At 51.5% G+C, this 23,694-nt stretch overlaps 1 protein-coding gene across 2 annotated transcripts in view; it reads right to left on the bottom strand.

The window, feature by feature from the left end:
- Window positions 1-23,694, bottom strand: part of znf451 (zinc finger protein 451) — a 103,383-nt gene that overhangs the window by 72,864 nt on the left and 6,825 nt on the right. For both annotated transcript variants that reach the window (XM_072498409.1, XM_072498410.1), the window contains exon 2: window positions 21,656-21,737. In XM_072498409.1, coding sequence (XP_072354510.1) covers window positions 21,656-21,721 — 66 coding nt within the window. In that variant the 5' untranslated portion in view covers window positions 21,722-21,737. The remainder of the gene's footprint in view (window positions 1-21,655; window positions 21,738-23,694) is intronic.

Consider the following 23,694-nt stretch of genomic DNA (forward strand, 5'->3'; position numbering starts at 1 on the left):
TGTGCAAGCCCCAGGGGGGGGCGAGCCGCCGATGGAGATGGTGGTGCAATTGCGTTGGTTCCTGGACAAGGAACGCATCATGAGGTGGGCCAGGCAGACGAGGCGATGCACCTGGGAGGATGTCGAGATTCAAGTGTACCAGGACCTGGGGGCACAGCTCGCGAAAGAGGAGGGCGAGCTTCAATAAAGGTCAAGTCGGCCCTGTACAAGAAGGGCGTAAAATTCGGACTACTATACCCGGCCTGCCTATGAGTGACCTATGGGGCCGGGAGTTATACTTTGGCTCGGTAGAGGAGGCAACGGACTTCATGAAGGAGAATGGACTGGCAGGAGGATGACCTTGAGCTTTGATTGAGGAGAGCTGAACTATGCTGAGAAAAACTTTTGGTTTATGTTGTGTGGATTTCTTTAGTTTTTTCCCCCATTTTTCGGCTGTGGTTGGGGTTTGGCCAGTATACTGTGCTTTGTTAAGGGATGAGGGGTGGGCTGTGTTCGGACCTTGGGAGGATTTGTTTGTTTGCTTTTACTTCTTGCCTTTGTTTTCACAGTTTGCACTAAGAGGGGGGTGGAAAGAGAGGATCAGTGGGGGGTAGGATGCTAGGCACCATGGGCGGGAGCTGACAGGCTGGTTCACAGGGCCAGGGGAGGTGCGGGACATGGCCTGCAGACTGGCCTAGGAGAGGTTATGGTTGATCGGCAGAGATGGGAGGATGGGGGCAGAGTGCCCCCCCCCCCCAAAACCAGGCTGGTCAGGTGGAATGTTCAGGGATTGAATGGGGCAGTCAAAAGGGCCCGCGTGGGGCTTCCGGTGGCGTCTATGAAGGAGTAAGTCACACATTTGGTGGCTCCCGCTCAGGTCGGACTTTTGGACCTTTCCCCCCTGATTTTCTACCGGACTTGAACTGTAAAACTGAGGACAGAGGCAAATGTGTCCTGAATTCCCACTTCAGTGCATGGACAGAAGGACTAGAAATGCTCGTAAAGGCAGAAATAGAAAGACAGAGAAGGTTTGGAGCGTAGCTGCAGCAGGAGACAGCATGGCGGAGGACCGGACCTTTGGTTTGTCGACCCAGCGGTCAACAGAGGAGCTGATGCAAGTTATTCAGAAAGGCTTTGCTAAGCAGAAACGGGACTGCTTGGACACAATAAAAGAGTCGATTGAGCGGCTGGAGTTTAGATCGGGCCGAAGATTGGGCGATCCAGAAAGTGAAGAAAGTGCTGGCTGAGCAGGAGGAACATCAAACTGCGGTGGAGCTGGAGGTGGGGATGCTGAGAGACCAGCAGAAGCTGCTCCAGGAGAAGGTGGAGGACCTAGAGAATAGGTCCCACCAGCAGAACTTAAGAATCGTTGGGCTCCCGGAGGGGTCTGAAGGAGCGGACGCTGGGGCATACATCGCAGATATGTTTGAGAAGCTGCTGGGGGATGGGGCATTCTCCCGACCCTTGGAGGTGGACAGACCTCACAGAGAACTTGCGAGGAGCCGCGAACGGGAGCCCCCCCCCCCCCCCAACGAAGGCAATGGTGGGGAGATTCCACAGGCACTTGGATAAGGAGCGCATTCTACAGTGGGCCAAACAGAAACGGAACTGTAAGTGGGACAACAGTATCCTGCGGGTCTCCAAGACCGGAGTATGGAGGTGGCCAGGAGAAGAGCAGGCTTCAACCAGATTAGGTCGATCCTTTTTAAGAAAACGATGAAGTTTGGACTGTTGTATCCGTCCCGTCTCTGGGTCACGTACAAGGAACAGCACTTTTATTTTGAGTCGCCTGAGGACACGCTGGACTTTGCGAAAAGGAAAGGACTGGTGGTGGACTGAGAACTTTTGCACTTTGCTGCAACGTTCATGTTTTTTTTCTTTTTGTTTCTCCGTTCTTTAAAAAAGTTTCTCGTTTTTCGTTTTGTGGAAGCTATTTGTAATGCCTTCTGTATTGATTTGGGACCAGTGGCAGAGCTGAGTGAGTTAAGGTTTTCATTTGTACTGTTGGGGGATGGAGGTGTGCTTTATTTAGATTTTGGTGTTTTTCTGTCGGGAAATTGTGTGGGGATTGTTTGATGTTGGAGTATGTTTGTATGAGAAGGGAGGGGGGAAACAATAGGTGGGAGACTATCCGGTGCCAGGGCTGGGAGCCACCAAGCTAGCTGGGCGGGCTAGCTCACGGAAGCGCAAGTGGGGTGTGTGCATATGTTTCGTTTATCAAAGGGGTTGGGTTACAGAGTGTTGTTACTGGGGGGGGACTTGGGCCAAGGGACAGAGAGGAGGTTGTGGGCGGAGGCTGCCTGGGGGCGGGCCGGTGGAGGCGAGGACCATGGGCTGGAGGTGAGCCCAAAAAAGGGGAATGGCTGATTGGCGAAGGGGGGGCCACTAGGCTGATCACCTGGAATGTTCGAGGGTTAAATGGGCCGGTCAAAAGGGCACGTGTGTTCGCGAATCTTAGGGGACTGAAGGCGGACGTGGTAATGTTGCAGGAGACGCACCTTAGAGTAACTGACCAGATTAGATTGAGGAAAGGCTGGGTCAGTCAGGTCTTTCACTCGGGACTGGATTCAAAGACTAGAAGGGTTGTGATCCTGATCAATAAGCGGGTGGTGTTTGAGGCGAGTAGAATAGTTTTGGATGTGGGAGGTCGGTACATTCTGGTCAGTGGGAAAATGGAGAAGATACCAGACCTGGACTTGCACAGGTTAGTCATGGGAGCAGACTTCAACACAGTTATTGGCCCTAGCTTGGACCAGTCAAGCTCGAAAACGGGACGGGTGCCAATAATGGCAAAGGAACTAAAAGGGTTCATGGAGCAGATGGAGGGGGTGGATCCATGGAGATTTGGGAAGCCGAGGGTGAAGGAGTTTTCCTTCTACTCACATGTGCATAAAGTGCACTCCCGGATCGATTTCCTAATTTTGAGCTGGGCCTTACTGGCAGGGGTGGTGGACACAGGGTGCTCGGCGATCACAATCTCAGACCTGGGTACTGGTTGACCTGCAGGTTAGTAAAGACAGTAACCAGCGCCCGCACTGGAGGTTAGATGTGGGACTTTTGGCTGACGAAGGGGTGTGCGAGCGGCTGAGGAAATGTATTCAGAACTATCTGCAGGTCAACGACACGGGGGAAATTTCAGCAGCGGTGGTCTGGGAAGCACTGAAGGCGGTGGTCAGAGGGGTGCTGATCTCGATACGGGCCCATAGGGAGAAGGTAGACAGGGCAGAGACGGACCGACTGGTAATGGAGATACTACAGATCAATAGGAAGTATGCGGAGACCCCAGAGCTTTTAAGGAAACAGCGGAGACTGCAGGCAGAGTTCGGCTTGTAAACCACAGGGAGGGCGGTGGAGCAGCTGAGAAAGGCGAGGGGGGCGATCTATGAGTATGGAGAGAAGGCCAGCAGAATGCTTGCACAGCAGCTTAGAAAGAGGGAGGCAGCCAGGGAGATAGGGAAAGTAAATGACGGAGATGGGAACCTGGTTGGAGATTCAGCAGGGGTGAATAAGGCGTTTCAGGATTTCTACAGTAGGCTGTGTAGGTCGGAACCCCCTACTGGGCCGAAGGGGATGAGGCACCTCTTGGGGGGGGGGGGCTGAATTTCCCAAAGGTGGACACGGAGCTGGTCGAAGGACGCGGGGCCCCGATCGGGTTGGAAGAGATAGTGGAGGGTCTGAAAGCCATGCAGTCGGGTAAAGCCCCGGGTCCGGATGGGTACCCAGTGGAGTTTTATAAAAAGTTCTCTGGGATATTGGGGCCGATGTTGACGAGGATGTTCAATGAGGTTAGGGAAAGAGGGGTGCTGCCCCCGACGATGTCACAGGCCACAATTTTGTCGATTCAACATATGTTGAAGCGGGCCAAGAACCCGGAGCTGGGTGGGTCCTACAGGCCGATATCCCTGTTGAATGTGGACGCCAAACTGCTGGCCAAAATTTTGTCCTCCAGGATTGAGGATTGTGTTCTGGACATTATTGGGGAGGAGCAGATGGGGTTTGTTAAGGGTAGGCAGTTAGTGGCCATTGCAAGAAGGGTGTTAAATGTGATCATGATGCCCCGGAAGGTAGGGAGGTGAAGGTAGTGATCACAATGGATGCAGAAAAGGCTTTTGATCGGTAGAATGGGATTATCTGTGGGAGGTACGGAGACGGTTAGGATTTGGGCGGGGCTTTATTGACTGGGTCAGGTTACTGTATCAGGCTCCTGTGGCAAGTGTACGGACGAATAGGACAACATCAGACTATTTTAGACTGCACTGGGGGACGAGACAGGGATGTCCCTGCTCCCCACTGTTGTTTGCGCTAGCTATAGAGCCGTTGGCAATTGCTCTGAGAGCCTCTTGCCTTCATTGGCCGGGGCATTGAGTATAAGAATTGGCAAGTCATGTTGCAGCTGTATAGAACCTTAGTTAGGCTATACTTGGAGTATATAGTGTGCAATTCTGGTCGCCACACTACCAGAAGAATGTGGAGGCTTTAGAGGGTGAAGAAGAGATTTACCAGGATGTTGCCTGGTATGGAGGGCATTAGCTATGAGGAGTGGTTGAATAAACCCGATTTGTTCTCACTGGAACGACGGAGGTTGAGGGGCGACCTGATAGAGGTCTACAAAATTATGAGGGGCATAGACAGAGTGGATAGTCAGAGGCTTTTCCCCAGGGTAGAGGGGTCAATTACTTGGGGGCATAGGTTTAAGGTGCGAGGGGCAAGGTTTAGAGATGTACGAGGCAAGTTTTTGTACACAGATGGTAGTAGGTGCCTGGAACTTGCTGCCAGAGGAGGTGGTGGAAGCAGGGACGATAGTGACATTTAAGGGGCATCTTGACAAATACATGAATAGGATGGGAATAGAGCGATACGGACCCAGGAAGTGCAGAAGACTTTAGTTTAGACGGGCAGCATGGTCGGCACGGGCTTGGAGGGCCGAAGGGCCTGTTCCTGTGCTGTACTTTTCTTTGTTCTTTGGTAGCCCGGAGACGGATACGATTAGTATGGAGGGACTCAAAGCTCCCAAAGTCAGAGACCTGGCTATCGGACATGGCTAGCATTTTCTGGAGAAAATCAAGTTCGCCTTGAGGGTCACGGTTAGGATTCGCCCGGAGGTGGCAACCGTTCGGCGACTTCTTCGCGGAAAATTAATCGTCAGCAGAAAGTTGGGGGGGGGTTAGTTTAGCTTAGAGTAGGGGGTTAATAAAGGTGGTGTAATGATCTGTACATCTGTATATACATCTGCACATGCCAGGCACTACAGCACAGATGTAACAGCCACAGAACACTAGAGGGCAGCATCAGAGACGGGTATAAAGGGTCCAGCCCAAGAGAGGATCCACCTCTTTCAGAAGCACAGGGCTAGTGAGCAGCAGCAGACAGAGACAGCTCAGCATAGGCAGTTTACCTTAGCTTCACTGGTCATACCTCTTGACTGTATTATATCTAGTTAAGCTCTGGAAACAGAACAAACTCACGGAATAAAGTATTAGTGTTAACTGGAAGTCTACAATCTTTATTCAGACTTAGAGAATAACATAGGTGGGACCTGTAAGGGAGTGAGACGGCTTTTGCACTATGTTTATAGTTTCATGTACATTGTTTATTGTGTTTTATAATACCAAAAAATACCTCAATAAAATGTTTATTAAAAAAAAGGGCCCGTGTGTTCACGCACTTGAGGCAACTGAAGGCAGGCGTGGTTATGTTGCAGGAAACACATTTGAAGGTGGGGGATCAGATTAGGTTAAGGAAGGGATGGGTTGGACAGGTGTTCCAGTCAGGGTTAGACTTTAAAACGAGGGGGGGGGGGGCAATCCTGGTTAATAAACGGGTGGCATTCAAGGTGGGGAATATAGAAGCAGACCCAAGGGGTAGATATGTTATGGTTAGTGGGAAGCTGGAGGGAATGGCCATGGTACTGGTAAATATATATACCCCGAACTGGGATGACGTAGAGTTTGTTAGATGGATAGTGGGGAAGAATCCCAGACCTAGATTTGCATCGACTGATTATGGGGGGAGATTTCAATATGGTACTGGATCCAAGGTTGGACTGGTCGAGTTCTAGGTCTTGGGAAGGTATCAGCTGTGGCAAAGGAGCATTGGGGATTCATGGAGCGCATGGGAGGCAGGGGTCGATCCGTGGAGATTTGGGAAGCCGAGGAGTAAGGAGTTTTAATTCTATTCCCCTGTGCAAAAGGTGTATTCCCGGATAGACTTCTTTGTGATGGACAAAACGCTGCTGGCTGAGGTGGTAGTTGCTGAACATTCAGCAATAGTGGTGTCAAACCACGCCCTGCACTGGGTGGACTTGCAAGTAAGCAAGGGAAAGTCCCAGCACCCGCAATGGAGGCTGGATGTGGGGCTGCTAGTGGAGGAGGAGGCATGTGAGCGGGTAAGGGAGGCCATTCGGGTATGTATAGCGATCAATGACACAGGTGAGGTTACAGCGGGGGTGGTTTGGGAGGCCCTGAAGGCGGTTATTAGGGGGGAATTCATCTCAATTCGGGCCCCATAAGGAAAAGACTGAGCGGGCGGAGTTGGACAGACTGGTAGGTGAAATTTTACAGGTGGACAGGACGCAAGCGGAGTCTCCAGATGACGGGCTTTTGAAGGAGCGTCAGAGACTGCAGCTGGAATTTGGGCTCCTGTCCACAGGTCAGGCAGTGGGACAGCTGAGGAGGGTAAAGGGAGTGGTGTACGAATATGGGGGAAAAAAGCCAGCAGGATGCTGGCGCACCAGCTAAGGAAACAGGAGGCGGCGAGAGAGATTGTGAGAGATACAGGAGGGAAGGCAATACTAGATCCGGAGGGGGTAAATTATGTGTTTCGGGAGTTTTATAGTAAATGGTATAAATTGGAACCTCCAGCCGTGGAGGAGGGAATGGAGCGATGTCTGGGAGGGCTGAAGTTCCCGAGGATAGATGAGGGATCGGTGGAGGATTTGGGAGCCCCAATTGGGCTTGGGGAGGTTATAGATGGGTTGGGGCTGCTCCTGGTAAAGGCTTTTAACGAGTGAAAGGAGCTGGAAGTGCTCCCCCGAACGTTATCGCAGGCATCAATTTCCCTTATTTAGAAGCGGGATAAGGATCCGGAGAGCTGTGGCTCATATAGGCCAATCTCCCTGTTAAAAGTAGATGCGAAATTGCTAGCAAAGATCTTGGCCACACGCATAGAGGATTGTGTTCCGGGGGTAATAGGGGAGGACCAGACGGGATTTGTTAAGGGACGACACCTAGCGTCCAACATTAGGCAGCTCCAAAATGTAATAATACCTGCGGAGGGATGCGAAGTCGAGGTGGTGGTGACCATGGATGCAGAAAAGGCCTTTTTTTTTAAAAAAATTAATTTTAGAGTACGCAAACACGGGGAGCATGTGCAAACTCCACATGGACAGTGACCCAGAGCCAGGATCGAACCTGGCACCTCGAGACTGCAGTGCTACCAGTGCGCCACCGTGCTGCCCTCAGAAAAAGCCTTTGATCAGGTGGAGTGGAAGTACTTGTGAAATGTTCTGGGAAGGTTTCGGTAGGGATTTGTGGATTGTGTCCGCTTGTTATTTCAGGCACCGGTGGCGACTGAGGAAACAAACCGGGTTCGATCAGAATATTTTAGTTTGTGACGGGAGACAAGACAGGGAAGTCCACTCTCCCCCCATAGAGCCTTTGGCAATGGCGCTGAGAGCATCGAACATTTGGCGGGGGATAGTGAGGGGGGGATGGAACATAGGGTCTAGCTCTATGCAGATGATTTGCTCCTTTATATAACAGACCCGTTCGGGGGAATTAAAATGAAATGAAATGAAAATCGCTTATTGTCACAAGTAGGCGTCAAATCAAGTTACTGTGAAAAGCCCCTAGTCGCCACATTCTGGCGCCTGTTCGGGGAGGCTGGTATGGAAATTGAACTCGCGCTGCTGGCCTGCCTCGGTCTGCTTTAAAAGCCAGAATTATGAGGGCAGCACGGTGGCGCAGTGGTAGCACTGCAGTCTCACAGCGCCAAGGTCCCAGGTTCGATCCTGGCTCTGGGTCACTGTCCATGTGGAGTTTGCACATTCTCCCCGTGTTTGCGTGGGTTTCGCCCCCACAACCCAAAGATGTGCAAGGTAGGTGGATTGAACACGCTAAATTGCCCCTTAATTGGGTACTCTAAATTTATTTTTAAAAAGCCAGAATTATGGGGATACTGGAGGAATTTGGTCGGTTCTCAGGTTACGAACTGTATATGCGATCCAGACAAGGGGGCAGGAGAGGAGACAGAGGGAGATGCCAAAGTGGTGGGAGGGAGCTTTAAGTATCTGGGATGTAAGTGGCAAGGGACTGGGGTCAGCTTCATAAACTAAATTTGGGCAGGTTGATTGAGCAAATGAAAGGGGACTTCCGTAGGTGGGATGTGCTCCCGCTGGCACTGGCAGAGAGGGTACAGACTGTGAAAATGGCAGTCCTCCCGAGATTGCGGTTTGTGTTTCAGTGTCTCCCAATCTGCATCCCCAAGGCATTTTTTAGGAAAATGAACGCGGCGATCTCGAGTTTTATATGGGCCGGGAAAGCCCGAAGGGTGAAGAAGGTCCTTCCTAAACGGGGGCACCAGAGGGGGGGCTTGGCCCTTCCGAACTTTATTAATTACGACTGGACGGCTTATATAATCGATGGTTAGGAAATGGGTAGTAGGGGAGGGGTCGGTGTGGGAGCGGGTGGAAGCAGCATCTTCCAAGGACACGAGTCTGGCGGCTTTGTTAACAGCACCTCTGCCGTTCTCTGGAAATCCAAATAGATCACGTCCACTGGTTCTCCTTTGTCTAACTTCTACGATGCCTCCTCAGAGAATTCGGGTTTTTATGAAAAAATATTTATTCAAATTTTTCAACAAACCCCCCCCCCCCACAAACAAGAAAAAGAAACAAAAACACAACAAGCAGAAATTATACATTGGATTTCCCCCAAATACAATAACCCTCCATATAACAGAAGAAAACACAAATAGGGAAACCCCCCCACCTTAACCCAAACGCCACCCCAAAAGAATCTCCCCCGCCCCCCTGGGCTGCAGCTGCTGCTGACCTCCTCCTAACGCTCCGCGAGATAGTCGAGGAACTGTTGCCACCGCCTGAAAAACCCTTGCACAGACCCCCGCGAGGCAAACTTTATCCTCTCCAGATTGATGAACCCTGCCATGTCATTGGTCCAAGCTTCCACACTAGGGGGCTTCGCATCTTTCCCCAGTAACAAAATCCTCCGCCGAGCTACCAGGGACGCAAAGGCCAGAATACCGGCCTCTTTCGCCTCCTGCACTCTCGGCTCATCCGATACCCCAAATAATGCTAATCCCTAACTCGGCTTGACCCGGGCGTTTACCACCTTGGACATAGTCCTCGCAAAACCCTTCCAATACCCATCCAGCGCGGGCACGACCAGAACATATGGACATGATTTGCTGGGCTCCCCGAGCACCTCCCACATCTGTCCTCCACCCCAAAGAACCTACTCAACCTCACCCCTGGCATATGCGCTCTGTGAGTAACTTTAAACTGTATTAGGCGGAGCTTGGCGCAAGAGGAGGAAGAATTAACCTTACTCAGGGCATCAGCCCAGAGACCCTCATCTGTCTCCTCCCCAAGCTCCTCCTCCCACTTGCCCTTTAACTCCTCTACCGAGGCCTCCTCCTCTTCTTTCAGCTCCTGGTAAAATCCCCGAAACCTTGCCTTCTCCAAACCATACACCCGAAATCACCCTGTCCTGAATCCCACGTGCCGTCTCACAAACGCCCTCACTTGCATGTGCCTGAAAGCGTTTCCTGGGGGTAGCCCAAACTTCTCCTCCAGTGCCCCTAGGCTCGCAAATGTCCCATTGATGAACAGGTACCCCATTCTTCTGACCCCTACCCGATGCCAGCTCCGAAACCCCTCATCCATCCTTCCCGGGACGAACCGATGGTTCTCCCGAATCGGGGACCAAACCGAGGCTCCCACCTCGCCCCTATGTCGCCTCCACTGCCCCCAGATCTTCAGCGTCGCCGCCACCACCGGACTCGTGGTGTACCTGGTCAGCGGGAGCGGCAGCGGTGCCGTCACCAGCGCCCTCAGGCTTGTGCCCACATAGGACACCATCTCTAGCCTCTTCCACGCCGCCCCCTCTCCCTCCATTACCCACTTTCAGATCATCGCACATTGGCTTCCCAATAATAGCTACATAGATTCGGCAGCACCAGCACACCCCTGTCCCTGCTACGCTCCAGAAACACCCTCTTCACCCTCGGGGTCATATTCGCCCACACAAATCCCATGATGCTCCTGCTTACCAGTTTGAAACAGGCCTTGGGGATCAAAATGGGAAGGCACTGGAACACAAAGAGAAACCTCGGAAGGACCGTCATTTTGACCGACTGCACCCTATCCGCTAGTGAGTGGCAGCATATCCCATATTTTAAAATCCTCCTCCATCTGTTCCACCAACCGCGTCAAATTGAGCTTATGCCAGGCCCCCCAACTCCTAGCTACTTGGATCCCCAGGTACCGAAAAGCTCCATTCCGCCCTCTTCAGCGGTAGCTCGTCTATCCCCCTTCCCTGGTCCCCTGAATGCACTACAAAGAGCTCACTCTTCCCTACATTGAGTTTATACCCTGAAAAGTCCCCAAACTCCCCAAGGATCCGCATGACCTCCGCTATCCCCTCCACTGGATCTGCAACATACAACAACAGGTCATCGGCATACAACGACACCCGGTGTTCCTCTCTTCCCCCCCCCCCCCCCCCCCCCCCCCGAACCAATCCCCTCCATTTCCTGGACTCCCTCAGTGCCATGGCCAGCAGCTCAATTGCCAGTGCAAACAACAAGGGGGATAGGGGGCACCCCTGCCTCGTCCCCCAGTACAGCCGAAAGCACTCCGACCTCCGCCGGTTCGTAGCCACACTCGCCACAGGGGCTCTATATAGCAGCCTGACCCAACTGATGAACCCCTCCCCGAACCCAAACCTCCGCAGCACTTCCCAAAGATACTCCCACTCCACCCGATCAAAGGCCTTCTCCGCGTCCAGAGCTGCCACTACCCCCTCCACCGAGGGCATCATAATCACATTGAGGAGCCTCCGCACATTTGTATTTAACTGCCTGCCCTCCACAAATCCCGTCTGGTCCTCATGAATCACCCCCCGGGACACAGTCCTCAATTCTCGTAGTCAGCACAAAGGGGCTAAGCAGTGCTAGTTCAAGATTCTCTCACGGTTAACATGTAGGTTCAGTTGGCAGTTAGGCAGGCAAATGCAAGGTTAGCATTCACTTTTTAAAAATTTTTATTTTATGGAGGCATTTATATATTTACACATCAAACACAACCATAAAACAAAACAAGCCAACAGGGCTGCAAATAATCAAACCAACTAAATACCCACCATGCTGCCTTCCACTCCCCAACTCACCCATCTCCGTTTTAAACCCCCCTGCTGACATCTGAATTGTTCTCCGGGCTACCAGGGAGGCAAAATACATCGGCCTCTTTTACCCCCTTCTGACACTCCAAAGATCGCCACTTCTGAACTCGGGACCACCTTCACAACCTCCGACAAGACGTCGGCAAACCCCTGCCAGAATCCGCCAAACTTCCGACCGGCCCAAAATATGTGGACGTGATTCACAGCCCCACCCGCACACTGCCCACACCCATCCTCCATCGCTTCAAAAAACCTGCTCATCCTGGAGTCATATGTGCCCTGTGGACCACCTTGAACTGAATAAGGCTAAGCCTAGCACACAACGAGGATGCGTTCACCCTCCCCCAAAGCCTCCTTCCATACCCCGGCCTCCACCTCTTCCTCCCACATACACACTTCACTACCCCAATCGGGGCTCATTCCATCGATTCCTGATAAATTTCCGACACATTACCTTCACCTACCCGTTTTTGACCTGTGGCCCCTGGACTGGCAGGTGAGGAAAGGATGTTACGCGTTTCCAAACAAAATCCATCACCTGTAAATACCAGAACCCATTCCCGACGGGCAACACAAATTTCTCCGCCAAACTCGGAAAGCTGCCCCCAACGAATAGGTCCCCAAACTGTTCAATCCCTACAATGTTAGCTAACATGTCGAGAGGGCTAGAATACAAGAGCAGGGATATACTTTTGAGGCTGTAGAAGGCTCCAATCAGAACCCACTTGGAATAGTGAGCAGTTTTGGGTCCCGTATCCAAGGAAGGATGTGCTGGCCTTGGAGGGTCCAGAGGAGGTTCAAAAGAATGATCCCCGGAATGAAGGACTTGACACATGAGCGGTTGAGGTCTGTACTAGTTGGAGTTTAGAAGGATGAGGTTGGTGAATCTGTGGAACTCACAGCGGAAGGCTGTGGAGGCCAAGTCACTGAGTGTCTTTAAGACAGAGATAGATAGGCTCTTGATTAATAGGGGGATCAGGGATTAAGGGGAGAAGGCAGGAGAATGGGGATGAGAAACAGGTCAGCTATGATTGAATACCAGAGCAGACTGGATGGTCCGAATGGCCTAATACTGCTCCGGGAGCATTATCAGTCAAAATTCGGCATCATGTCACATAAAGGAATATTCAGGCAGAGCAAGAGGTATTTAGAAGTCTCCGAAAGGAGGAAAGCGAGGTGGAGAAACCAAGAGGTTGAGAGAGGGAATTCCAGAAAAGTGAAGACACAGTTTCAGAAAATATAACCTATTATGGCGCGGTACATCGATGGGCCGAATGGCCTTACTTCCACTCCTATGTCTTATGGTCTTATTTCTCGAGGAATTAAGGGCTATGGAGAGACAGCAGGTAAATGGAGTTTAAGTCAGCCATGATTGAATGGTGGAGTGGACTCTATGGGCCAAATGGCCTTACTTCTGCTCCTATGTCTTAGGGTCCAGCACCCAAACCCCACCGGCTTAGTGAAGTATCGCAGTCCGAGGCTGGGGGAGAGGGACTTCCCCCTCGCCAGATCAGAACAGAGCACTATTCTTGGCAGGTGATAACCAAGATCAACACTTCCTACATTCTCTGCAGGATGAAAAAAAGACAGGAGAACTTCAACACTGTACTGGATCCAGCATTGGACTGCTCCAGGTCCAGGACGGGTAAGAGGCCAGCGGCAGCCAAGGTGCTGAGGGGGTTTATGGACCAGATGGGAGGAGTGGACCCCATGGAGGTTTGTCAGGCCGGGGGCCAGGGAATTTTCTTTTTTTTCCCCACATCCATCAAGCCTACTCCCGGATAGATTTCTTCATTATGAGTAGGGCACTAATCCCGAGGGTGGACGGCACGGAGTATTCGGCCATAGCCATCTCAGACCATGCCCTGCATTGGGTGGAGCTGGGGGAGGAGAGGGACCAGCGCCCACTGTGGCACCTGGATGTGGGCTTGCTGGCGGATGAGGTGGTGAGTGGGCGGATCCGGGGGTGCATTGAAAGCTATCTAGAGGCGAATGATAATGGAGAGGTGCAGGTGGGGGTGGTCTGGGAGGCACTGAAGGCGGTTATTAGGGGAGAGCTAATCTCCACTAGGGCCCACAAGGAGAAGGAGAGGAGAGATTGGTGGGGGAGATTTTAAGTCTGGATAGGAGGTATGCAGAGGTCCTCGAGGAGGGACTACTCAAGGAGCGATGAAGCCTCCAGGCCGAGTTCGACCTGTTGACCACCAAGAAGGCAGAGGTGCAGTGGAAGAAAGCGCAAGGGGCGGTGTATGAGTACGGGGAGAAGGCGAGCCGGATGTTGGCACACCAGCTTCGGAAGCGGGAGGCAGCGAAGGAGATTGGGGGAGTTAGGGATAAAGGGGGGAACACAGTGCAGAGTGCGGTGGGAATAAATGGGGTATTTAGAGACTTTTATGAGGGGCTATGTAGGTCTGAGCCACCGATGGGGGGGGGGGGGGGGGGTCGGTTTTTGGATCGACTGAGGTTCCCGAGGGTGGAGGAGCAGACTAAGGGGCTGGGGAGTATGCAGGCGGGGTAGGCACCAGGGCCAAATGGGTTCCCGGTGGAATTTTACCGGAACTACATGGACTTGCTGGGCCCTCTATTAGTGAGGACTTTCAATGAGGCGAGGGAGGGGGGGGGCCCCTACTCCCGACAATGTCCAGGGCACTGATCTTGAAGCGGGACAAGGATCCATTACAGTGTGGGTCGTATAGGCCAATCGCTCTCCTCAACGTGGACGCGAATCTGTCAGCGAAGGTGTTGGCTACCAGAATGGAGGACTGTGTCCCGGGGGTGATTCACGAGGACCAGAGGGTTTTGTTAAGGGAAGGCAGCTGAATACCAATGTGCGGAGGCTCCTTAACGTAATCATGATGCCTACAGCGGAGGCGGAGATAGTGGCGGCGATGGACGCGGAGAAGGCCTTCGATAGGGTTATTTTTTTCCAATTAAGGGGCAATTTATTTATTTATTTATTATAAATATTTTATTGAAAATTTTTGGTCAACCAACACAGTACATTGTGCATCCTTTACACAATATTATAACAACACAAATAACAATGACCTATTTTATAAACAAAAAATGAATAAATAATAAATAACAAAAATGAAAACTAACCCTAAGTGGCAACTGCCTTATCACAAGTAACACTCTCCAAAAATACAATTTAACAGCCCAATACATAATTATCTGTCGCAACGACCTATACATATTATACAGTATATATTAACAACCCTGAGAGTCCTTCTGGTTCCTCCCCCCCCCCCCCCCCCCCCCCCCCCCCCACCCCCACCCCCCCACCCCCACCCCCCTCGATCCTGGGCTGCTGCTGCTGCCTTCTTTTTTCCATTCCATCTATCTTTCTGCGAGGTATTCGACGAACGGTTGCCACCGCCTGGTGAACCCTTGAGCCGACCCCCTTAGAACGAACTTAATCCGCTCTAGCTTTATAAACCCTGCCATGTCATTTATCCAGGTCTCCACCCCCGGGGGCTTGGCTTCTTTCCACATTAGCAATATCCTGCGCCGGGCTACTAGGGACGCAAAGGCCAAAACATCGGCCTCTCTCGCCTCCTGCACTCCCGGCTCTTGTGCAACCCCAAATATAGCCAACCCCCAGCTTGGTTCGGCCCGGACCCCCACTACTTTTGAAAGCACCTTTGTCACCCCCATCCAAATCCCCTGTAGTGCCGGGCATGACCAAAACATATGGGTATGATTCGCTGGGCTTCTCGAGCACCTCGCACACCTATCCTCCACCCCAAAAAATTTACTGAGCCGTGCTCCAGTCATATGCGCCCTGTGTAATACCTTAAACTGAATCAGGCTTAGCCTGGCACACGAGGACGACGAGTTTACCCTGCTTAGGGCATCTGCCCACAGCCCCTCCTCGATCTCCTCCCCCAGCTCTTCTTCCCATTTCCCTTTTAGTTCATCTACCATAGTCTCCCCTTCGTCCCTCATTTCCCTATATATATCTGACACCTTACCATCCCCCACCCATGTCTTTGAGATCACTCTGTCCTGCACCTCTTGTGTCGGGAGCTGCGGGAATTCCCTCACCTGTTGCCTCGCAAAAGCCCTCAGTTGCATATACCTGAATGCATTCCCTTGGGGCAACCCATATTTCTCGGTCAGCGCTCCCAGACTCGCGAACTTCCCATCCACAAACAGATCTTTCAGTTGCGTTATTCCTGCTCTTTGCCACATTCCATATCCCCCATCCATTCCCCCCGGGGCAAACCTATGGTTGTTTCTTATCGGGGACCCCCCCCAAGGCTCCAGTCTTTCCCCTATGCCGTCTCCACTGTCCCCAAATCTTCAGTGTAGCCACCACCACCGGGCTTGTGGTGTAGTTCCTCGGTGAGAACGGCAATGGGGCTGTCACCATAGCCTGTAGGCTAGTCCCCCTACAGGACGCCCTCTCTAATCTCTTCCACGCCGCTCCCTCCTCCTCTCCCATCCACTTACTCACCATTGAAATATTAGCGGCCCAATAATACTCACTTAGGCTCGGTAGTGCCAGCACCCCCCCCCTATCCCTGCTATGCTGTAAGAATCCCTTCCTCACTCTCGGGGTCTTCCCGGCCCACACAAAACCCATGATGCTCTTTTCAATCCTTTTAAAAAAAGCCTTCGTGATCACCACCAGGAGGCACTGAAACACAAAGAGGAATCTCGGGAGGACCACCATCTTAACCGCCTGCACCCTCCCTGCCAGTGACAGGGATACCATATCCCATCTCTTGAAATCCTCCTCCATTTGTTCCACCAACCGCGTTAAATTTAACCTATGCAATGTGCCCCATTCTTGGCTATCTGGATCCCCAGGTAACGAAAGTCCCTTGTTACCTTCCTCAACGGTAGGTCCTCTATTTCTCTACTCTGCTCCCCTGGATGCACCACAAACAACTCACTTTTCCCCATGTTCAATTTATACCCTGAAAAATCCCCAAACTCCCCAAGTATCCGCATTATTTCTGGCATCCCCTCCGCCGGGTCTGCCACGTATAGTAACAAATCGTCCGCATACAAAGATACCCGGTGTTCTTCTCCTCCTCCTCCAAGTACACCCCTCCACTTCTTGGAACCCCTCAACGCTATCGCCAGGGGCTCAATCGCCAGTGCAAACAATAATGGGGACAGAGGGCATCCCTGCCTTGTCCCTCTATGGAGCCGAAAATATGCAGTCCATTCGTGACCACGCTCGCCATCGGGGCCCTATACAACAGCTGCACCCATCTAACATACCCCTCTCCAAAACCAAATCTCCTCAACACCTCCCACAAATAATCCCACTCCATTCTATCAAATGCTTTCTCGGCATCCATCGCCACTACTATCTCCGTTTCCCCCTCTGGTGGGGGCATCATCATTACCCCTAACAGCCTCCGTATATTCGTGTTCAGCTGTCTCCCCTTCACAAACCCAGTTTGGTCCTCGTGGACCACCCCGGGACACATTCCTCTATTCTCATTGCCATTACCTTGGCCAGGATCTTGGCATCTACATTTAGGAGGGAAATAGGTCTATAGGACCCGCATTGTAGCGGGTCCTTTTCCTTCTTTAGGAGAAGCGATATCGTTGCCTCAGACATAGTCGGGGGCAGCTGTCCCCTTTCCTTTGCCTCATTAAAGGTCCTCGTCAATACCGGGGCGAGCAAGTCCACATATTTTCTATAGAATTCGACTGGGAATCCATCCGGTCCCGGGGCCTTTCCCGCCTGCATGCTCCTAATTCCTTTCACCACTTCTTCTACCTCAATCTGTGCTCCCAGTCCCACCCTTTCCTGCTCTTCCACCGTGGGAAATTCCAGCCGATCCAAGAAGCCCATCATTCTCTCCCTCCCATCCGGGGGTTGAGCTTCATATAATTTTTTATAAAATGTCTTGAACACTCCATTCACTCTCTCCGCTCCCCGCTCCATCTCTCCTTCCTCATCCCTCACTCCCCCTATTTCCCTCGCTGCTCCCCTTTTCCTCAATTGGTGTGCCAGCAACCTGCTCGCCTTCTCCCCATATTCGTACCGTACACCCTGTGCCTTCCTCCATTGTGCCTCTGCAGTGCCCGTAGTCAGCAAGTCAAATTCTACATGTAGCCTTTGCCTTTCCCTGTACAGTCCCTCCTCCGGTGCTTCCGCATATTGTCTGTCCACCCTCAAAAGTTCTTGCAGCAACCGCTCCCATTCCTTACTCTCCTGCTTCCCTTTATGTGCCCTTATTGATATCAGCTCCCCTCTAACCACCGCCTTCAGCGCCTCCCAGACCACTCCCACCTGGACCTCCCCATTATCATTGAGTTCCAAGTACTTTTTAATGCACCCCCTCACCCTTAGACACACACCCTCATCTGCCATTAGTCCCATGTCCATTCTCCAGGGTGGGCGCCCTCCTGTTTCCTCCCCTATCTCCAAGTCTACCCAGTGTGGAGCGAGATCCAAAATGGCTATAGCCGTATACTCCGTTCCCCTCACCTTCGGGATCAACGCCCTTCCCAGCACAAAAAAGTCTATTCGCGAGTAGACTTTATGGACATAGGAGAAAAACGAGAACTCCTTACTCCTAGGTCTGCTATATCTCCACGGGTCTACACCTCCCATCTGCTCCATAAAATCTTTAAGTACCTTGGCTGCTGCCGGCCTCCTGCCAGTCCTGGATTTCGACCTATCCAGCCCTGGTTCCAACACCGTATTAAAGTCTCCCCCCATTATCAGCTTTCCCATCTCTAGGTCCGGAATGCGTCCTAGCATCCGCCTCATAAAATTGGCATCATCCCAGTTCGGGGCATATACGTTTACCAAAACCACCGTCTCCCCCTGTAGTTTGCCACTCACCATCACGTATCTGCCCCCGTTATCCGCCACTATAGTCTTTGCCTCGAACATTACCCGCTTCCCCACTAATATAGCCACCCCCCTGTTTTTCGCATCTAGCCCCGAATGGAACACCTGCCCCACCCATCCTTTGCGTAGCCTAACCTGGTCTATCAGTTTCAGGTGCGTTTCCTGTAACATAACCACGTCTGCCTTAAGTTTCTTAAGGTGTGCGAGTACCCGTGCCCTCTTTATCGGCCCGTTCAGCCCCCTCACGTTCCACGTGATCAGCCGGGTTGGGGGGCTTCCTACCCCCCCTCCCTCGTCGATTAGCCATCCCCTTTTTCCAGCTCCTCACCCGGTTCCCACGCATCTGTATCTCCCCCAGGCGGTGCCCCCCTGCCCATCCCCTCCCATACCAGCTCCCCCCTCTCCCCAGCAGCAGCAACCCAGTAATTCCCCCCTCCCCCCCCCCCCCCCCCCGCTAGCGTAATTACTCCCCCCATGTTGCTCCCAGAAGTCAGCAAACTCTGGCCGACCTCTGCTTCCCCCCGTGACCTCGGCTCGCACCGTGCAACGCCCCCTCCTTCCTGCTTCTCTATTCCAGCCATGATTATCATAGCACGGGAACCAAGCCCGCGCTTCTCCCTTGGCCCCGCCCCCAATGGCCAACGCCCCATCTCCTCCACCTCCCCTCCTCCCCCCATCACCACCTGTGGAAGAGAGAAAAGTTACCACATCGCAGGATTAGTACATAAAACTCCTCTTTCCCCCCTTTTTAACCCCCCTCTTCGCCCCCCACATTCGCCCCACCACTTTGTTCAAACGTTCTTTTTAATAACCCGCTCATTCCAGTTTTTCTTCCACAATAAAAGTCCACGCTTCATCCGCCGTCTCAAAGTAGTGGTGCCTCCCTCGATATGTGACCCACAGTCTTGCCGGTTGCAGCATTCCAAATTTTATCTTCTTTTTATGAAGCACCGCCTTGGCCCGATTAAAGCTCGCCCTCCTTCTCGCCACCTCCGCACTCCAGTCTTGATAAACGCGGATCACCGCGTTCTCCCATTTACTGCTCCGAGTTTTCTTTGCCCATCTAAGGACCATTTCTTAATCCTTAAAACGGAGGAATCTCACCACTATGGCTCTGGGAATTTCTCCTGCTCTCGGTCCTCGCGCCATCACTCGGTATGCTCCCTCCACCTCCAACGGACCCGCCGGGGCCTCCGCTCCCATTAACGAGTGCAGCATCGTGCTCACATATGCCCCGACGTCCGCTCCCTCCGCACCTTCAGGAAGACCAAGAATCCTCATGTTGTTCCTCCTTGCGTTGTTCTCCAGTGCCTCCAACCTTTCCACACATCGTTTCTGATGTGCCTCATGCGTCTCCGTCTTCACCACCAGGCCCTGTATGTCGTCCTCATTCTCGGCTGCCTTTGCCTTCACGACCCGAAGCTCCCGCTCCTGGGTCTTTTGTTCCTCCTTTAGCCCTTCGATCGCCTGTAGTATCGGGGCCAACAGCTCTTTCTTCATTTCCTTTTTGAGCTCTTCCACACAGCATTTCAAGAACTCTTGTTGTTCAGGGCCCCATGTTAAACTGCCACCTTCCGACGCCATCTTGGTTTTTGCTTGCCTTCCTTGCCGCTGTTCTAAAGGATCCACTGCAATCCGGCCACTTTCTCCTCCTTTTTTCATCCGTATCCAGGGGGGATTCCCTTCTGGTTTACCGCACAGTGTTTTTAGCCGTCAAAATTGCCGTTGGGGCTCCTATCAAGAGCCCAAAAGTCCGTTTCACCGGGAGCTGCCGAAACGTGCGACTCAGCTGGTCATCGCCGCACCCGGAAGTCTTAAGGCGCAATTTAACTTGGCCAGTCGAAATAACATGCACATCTTTGGATTGTGGGGGTGAAACCCACGCAGACAATGGGAGAATGTGCAAACTCCACACGGACAGTGACCTGGGGCCAGGATCAAACCTGGGTCCTCAGCGCTGTAAGCAGCAATGCTAACCACTGCGTCACCGTAGCTCTTTTTTGATGCTTTTCCTCACCTGGTTACTACCTCTACAACTACAAAGCTGAATCATATCATAGAATCATAGAATTTACAGTGCAGAAGGAGACCATTCAGCCCATCAAATCTGCACAGGCCCTTGAAAAGAAAACCCTACTCAAGCCCACGCCTCCACCCTATCCCCATAACCCCACTTAACCTTTTTGGACACTAACAGCAATTAAGCATGGCCAATCCATCTAACCCGCACATCTTTGGACTGTGGGAGGAAACCGGAGCACCCGGAGGAAACCCACGCAGACACGGGGAGAACGTGCAGACTCTGCACTGACAGTGACCCAAGCCGGGAATCAAACCTGGGACCCTGAAGCTGAGAAGCAACTGTGCTACCATGCTGCCCACATATAAAGAAATCTTAAGAAATATAAAGAATAAAGAAACCTTTCTATTAAGAGCTTCCATCTCACCGAAGAGGCTTCAGGCCAATCCTCATCCAACAAACTGCTCCGAAATCTCTGCTCGTATTTTGACAGTGGAGACAAATTCTACTTCAGCAGCTGAGATAATCCATAACAACCGAAAACACGCAACATTCTGAGTAAAATAACCCACGACATTCTGAAAATAGTCAATACACCCTATCACCCAATATTAATGGGTTCTTCAAAATAATTCCAGGGTCAGCATCTAGATCTTCACCAAAAACTAATCAGTTCTTCCTTGGGTGGTACCCTATTTGTGGACCAGGTTTCTTTGAAATCTGTCCATTGGTTTTTAAGAAACTGTTTTCAGACAAACTGACCGTCAGCGGAGAAAATATTACCCCTTTTTAGTGACAGCAATAAAAAATTCAACAAACAAGTCAGCCAGCCCAGGGAGTCACTGCTTTCTTGCCAACGGAGGGCGGCACGGTGTTCGCCCAGCCAGCTCACGGCGCTGAGGATCCTGGTTCAATCCCAGCCCCAGGTCACTGTCTGTGTGGAATTTGCACATTCTCACCTCCACAACCTAAAACGATGTGCAGGGTAGGTGAATTGGCCACGCGAGATTGCCCCTTTAATTGGAAAAAAAATTGGATACGCAATTTTAAAAAAATTTATTGCGAAAATAGCAGGGCACAGGCCAGGTTGGACTACAGGGTCCAATTCTGGTCACAAGACACAGGGACGATGTTCATCTCCCAAGAGGCGGTTCTGGGAATAAACAGCATGATCGCTGACACCTCAGTCATATCTGGTGACAGATATGGTGCTGTCCCACCTAGTCAGCCCACCAGCTTGTACCATGCATCTCCCCAAAAGGGGAATGTCCATTGACATGAAGATAAAGGGGTAGAGCTGCCTCACCTCCACTTGGATCAGAGAGGTCTTCCCAAAGAATGTGCTGTGGTCAACTGATCAGAGATAAAAAATTACCAGCTACACGGAGAAATACACAACATTTGAATACATACGCTCACAAATATCACTTCTTCTTCATTTTCACGTTTTTCTGCTGGCAATCTATCACTGGACGACATGATAGAAAATGAGGATCTACAAGGGAAAAGACGACAAAAAATATTGGCAAGCTGTTTTCAAACACCTTCGAAAATCATCAAAGAGCAGGCTTGTCCAAAAAAACTGTTATCTATTTACAAGCTACCATTGCTAAGGCAAGCTAAAAAGAGAATGAGCTGCTTGAAAAACTGCTTCTCAGATTCAGCAACATTATCTTATTTTTAAATTGAGTATTTTTTTCCCCCAATTAAGGGGCAATTTAGCATGGATAATCCACCTAACCCTGCACACCTTTGGGTTGTGGGGGGTGAAACCCACGCAAACACGGGGAGAATATGCAAACTCCGCACGGACAGTGACCCAGGGCAAGGATCGAATCCGGGTCCTCGGCGCTGTGAGGCAGCAGTGCTAACCACTGCGTCACCATGTCGCCCAGATTCAGCAACATTGTTTTTCGTTTGCCCACCCATTCTTGGAGGTAACTTTTTTTTTTTTAAATCTTGTCAGCATTACTGGCAGGTCCAGCTGTTTGCTGCCCATTCCGAATTTGCGGAGTTGTCTTCTTGAAATGCTGCAGTCCGTGTGGTGTGACTTTTCTGTGGCTGCTGGCACAACTGAATGGCTTGCGAGGAGCAGCACGGTGGCGGCCTCACGGCGCTGAGGTCCCAGGTTCGATCCCGGCCCCGGGTCACTGTCCGTGGGGAGTTTGCACATTTTCCTCGTGTTTGCGTGGGTTACGCCCCCACAACCCAAAGATGTGACGGGTAGGTGAATTGGCCACGCTAAATTACCCCTTAATTGGGACAAAGGAGAGAATTGGGTCCTCTAAATTTAGATTTTAAAACATGAATGACTTGCGAGGCCACTTGAAGAGGAGTTAAGGGTCAACCACGTAGCTGTGGGTCTGGAGTCATATGTAGGCCCAGACCAGCAAGGTCGATGGATTCCTTTCCCTAAACAACATTAGTGAACCGGATGGGTTTTATGACAATTGATGATAGTTTCATGGTCACCATTACGGAGACAAGCTTTCAAATCCAAATCTATGAACTGAATTTCAAAATGAAATTTAAATCCCACCAACGGCCTCCATCTCCCCTCCTTCTTTGCTCATGCATTCTCCCACAATCCAGCAAAAGGCAGCCAAATGGAACTGAACGCTTCCCCAGGACCTCTTATCAGGAGGAGCTTTTGACCACCCTTCGCTTTCTCTCCCTCAAAGAGGGAGATGGTGGCATAGTGTTAATGTCACTATATGAATCCAGAAGCCCAGGCTAAAGCTCTGGGGCGTGGGCTCGACTCCCACCACAGCAGTTGGTGGATCAATCAATAAATCTGGAATTAAAAGCTAGTCTCGGTAATATTGACACCATTGTTGATGGTCGTAAAATCTAACCTGGTTCATAAAATCTAATCTGGTTGGTAAAATCTAATCTGGTTCACGATCACTACTGTCCTTGAGGGAAGGAAATCTAATGCCCTTACCCGGTCTGACCCACACGTGACCCCAGATACACAGAGGAGAGAGAGCGAGAGAGAGAGAGAGAGAAGCGATCGTGGTGTCGGACCATGCTCCACACTGGATAGACCTACAGGTAAGCACAGCAAAGACCCAGCGTCCACAGTGGAGGTTAGATATAGAGCTGTTAGCTGAGGATGAGATTTGTGAGCGGGTGAGGGAGGCCATTCATGGGTACTTCAAGAGCAATGACACGGGAGAGACCGCGGCAAAGGTAGTTGGGGAAGCATTAAGGACGGTTATCAGAGGGGAATTTATTTTGATTCGGGCCCTCAGGGAGAAGACTGAACGGGTGGAGTTGGACAGGCTGGTAGGTGAAATTTTACAGGTGGACAGGAGATATGCGGAGTCTCCGGATGAGCAGTTCCTGAAGGAGCGTCAGAGACTCCAAATGGGATTTGGGCTCCTGTCCACAGATAAGGCAGAAGGGCAGTTGAGGAGGGTGAAAGGGACAATATACAAATATGTGGAGAA

The sequence above is a fragment of the Scyliorhinus torazame genome, chromosome 4 (genome assembly GCF_047496885.1).
Source record: "Scyliorhinus torazame isolate Kashiwa2021f chromosome 4, sScyTor2.1, whole genome shotgun sequence".
Classification (NCBI taxonomy): Eukaryota; Metazoa; Chordata; class Chondrichthyes; order Carcharhiniformes; family Scyliorhinidae; genus Scyliorhinus; species Scyliorhinus torazame.